This window comes from Plasmopara halstedii (genome assembly GCF_900000015.1).
Source record: "Plasmopara halstedii genome assembly, contig: Scaffold_1651, whole genome shotgun sequence".
Taxonomy (NCBI): Eukaryota; Oomycota; class Peronosporomycetes; order Peronosporales; family Peronosporaceae; genus Plasmopara; species Plasmopara halstedii.
In genome coordinates, this window is record NW_020188562.1 from 68,836 (window position 1) to 70,238 (window position 1,403).

Genomic DNA, 1,403 nt, shown 5'->3' on the forward strand with positions numbered 1-1,403 from the left:
AACTGTCGCAGCTGTTTGCGCTGGCTGACGACGAAGTTTATCACTGCTGTCTATTAAGTCGCTGGAGCCGCGTGTATCAATGGAACCATGTCTTCTATTCAATGAAGTGTTGTGAGCACGTGGCGGACCCAATTTCTCGGCACGGCGCTTTAATCGTGCAGCTTGTCTCTCAGAGCTCATTTTATAAAACTCTTGTTAATACTATGGATTCTATTGATTTTCCTTTAACATCGAAGGGTGACAAGTTTTATTCTTTTTCTCTCGATCAACTGTGCGATGCCCTGATGAAAGATGCAAAGATCAATTTTGGAGGTGTAGCTCATATCTGGATAGTGTGTCGTCTGTCGTTATGATTGCTACTCAACACAATGTATTTATCGGTGTTAATTCTTTAGTTGGACCAAGGAGATGGCAACATACGCAGATATTGTATGTAACTCAAACTTTGACGAGAGACATGGTGTTTAAGTCTCAAGTGTTCGGTTTATCAATCTAGGCGTTCCGTGCGAAACCAATCACTTTATCCATTGTGTCAACGGAGGCAAGATGTAATAGGCTATGTCTAAGAGCTTTGTACTCCGAAATGATGGTAGACCTAAGTTGAAGGCGGTAAGCAGCTATTGTAACGGGGTTACACGTACCCTGGTAACAGGTGTCACACGAGATGTGCATGGTGTGACCACACCCAAACAAGAATACGGTACAGGGCTAGGTAGCCAGTAGTTATGTATGAATCTAGATTCTGCTATATATTTAGTATTATAAGGAGAATCTAAACTTTTAAATTTAGAATAAATAAATAAATAAAAATCAGTTTTGGATTTAAAACCGAAGAGTCAATTAGCCTTGGGGAGGAAATAATTACTCTTGGAGTAAGCGGATTGCGATCCGCTTCCTCAAGCGCAAAGCTATGGCAGCCCCGCTGCACTTGGTAGCACTTGTAGTCAATCTACACCTGAGTCATCTAGACTGATCCTCTGTGAGGATAAAGGAATTTTCCTCTTTGCCCTAGGGCATGCAGGAAGGGCATAACAAGCTGATGTCCTTGCTTGGCCCTGAGGGCGTGCAACAACTTGTAGTGAAAGGCCCCGAAACAATCGGTGCGCGTCGAGAGGCGTTTTCAAGTTACGAAAGTGCGCTGCTAGAGCACTTGCAGCTGCATCGTTGTCGAGTATGACGCCACCGTCGGCGACGGATGACTTCCTTCGACCTAAACCGCTCATGGTGAGCGTTTAGGTATTTGAGAGGAAGGATGGAGAGAATCTCCTGCTCCGGGTGACAGAGGTCGAGCATCGCATCCGCCATGCTCCAGACCGAGCAACAGCGCGTGGCGCTAGCCATTCCCAAGCTCGGTGGTTGAGCGCGAGAATGGGCACTGACGTGCGGCACTTCGGTCGGAGCTG

General features: G+C 46.2%; 1 protein-coding gene across 1 annotated transcript; it reads left to right on the plus strand.

The window, feature by feature from the left end:
- Window positions 1-203: 203 nt before the first annotated feature.
- Window positions 204-552, plus strand: PHALS_01898 (uncharacterized protein; the record flags this gene model as incomplete). The annotated part of the gene is made up of 3 exons (XM_024716377.1): window positions 204-332; window positions 396-429; window positions 497-552. 3 exons carry the CDS (start codon window positions 204-206, stop codon window positions 550-552), a joined length of 219 nt encoding a protein of 72 aa, XP_024581982.1.
- Between the last annotated feature and the right edge of the window lie 851 nt (window positions 553-1,403).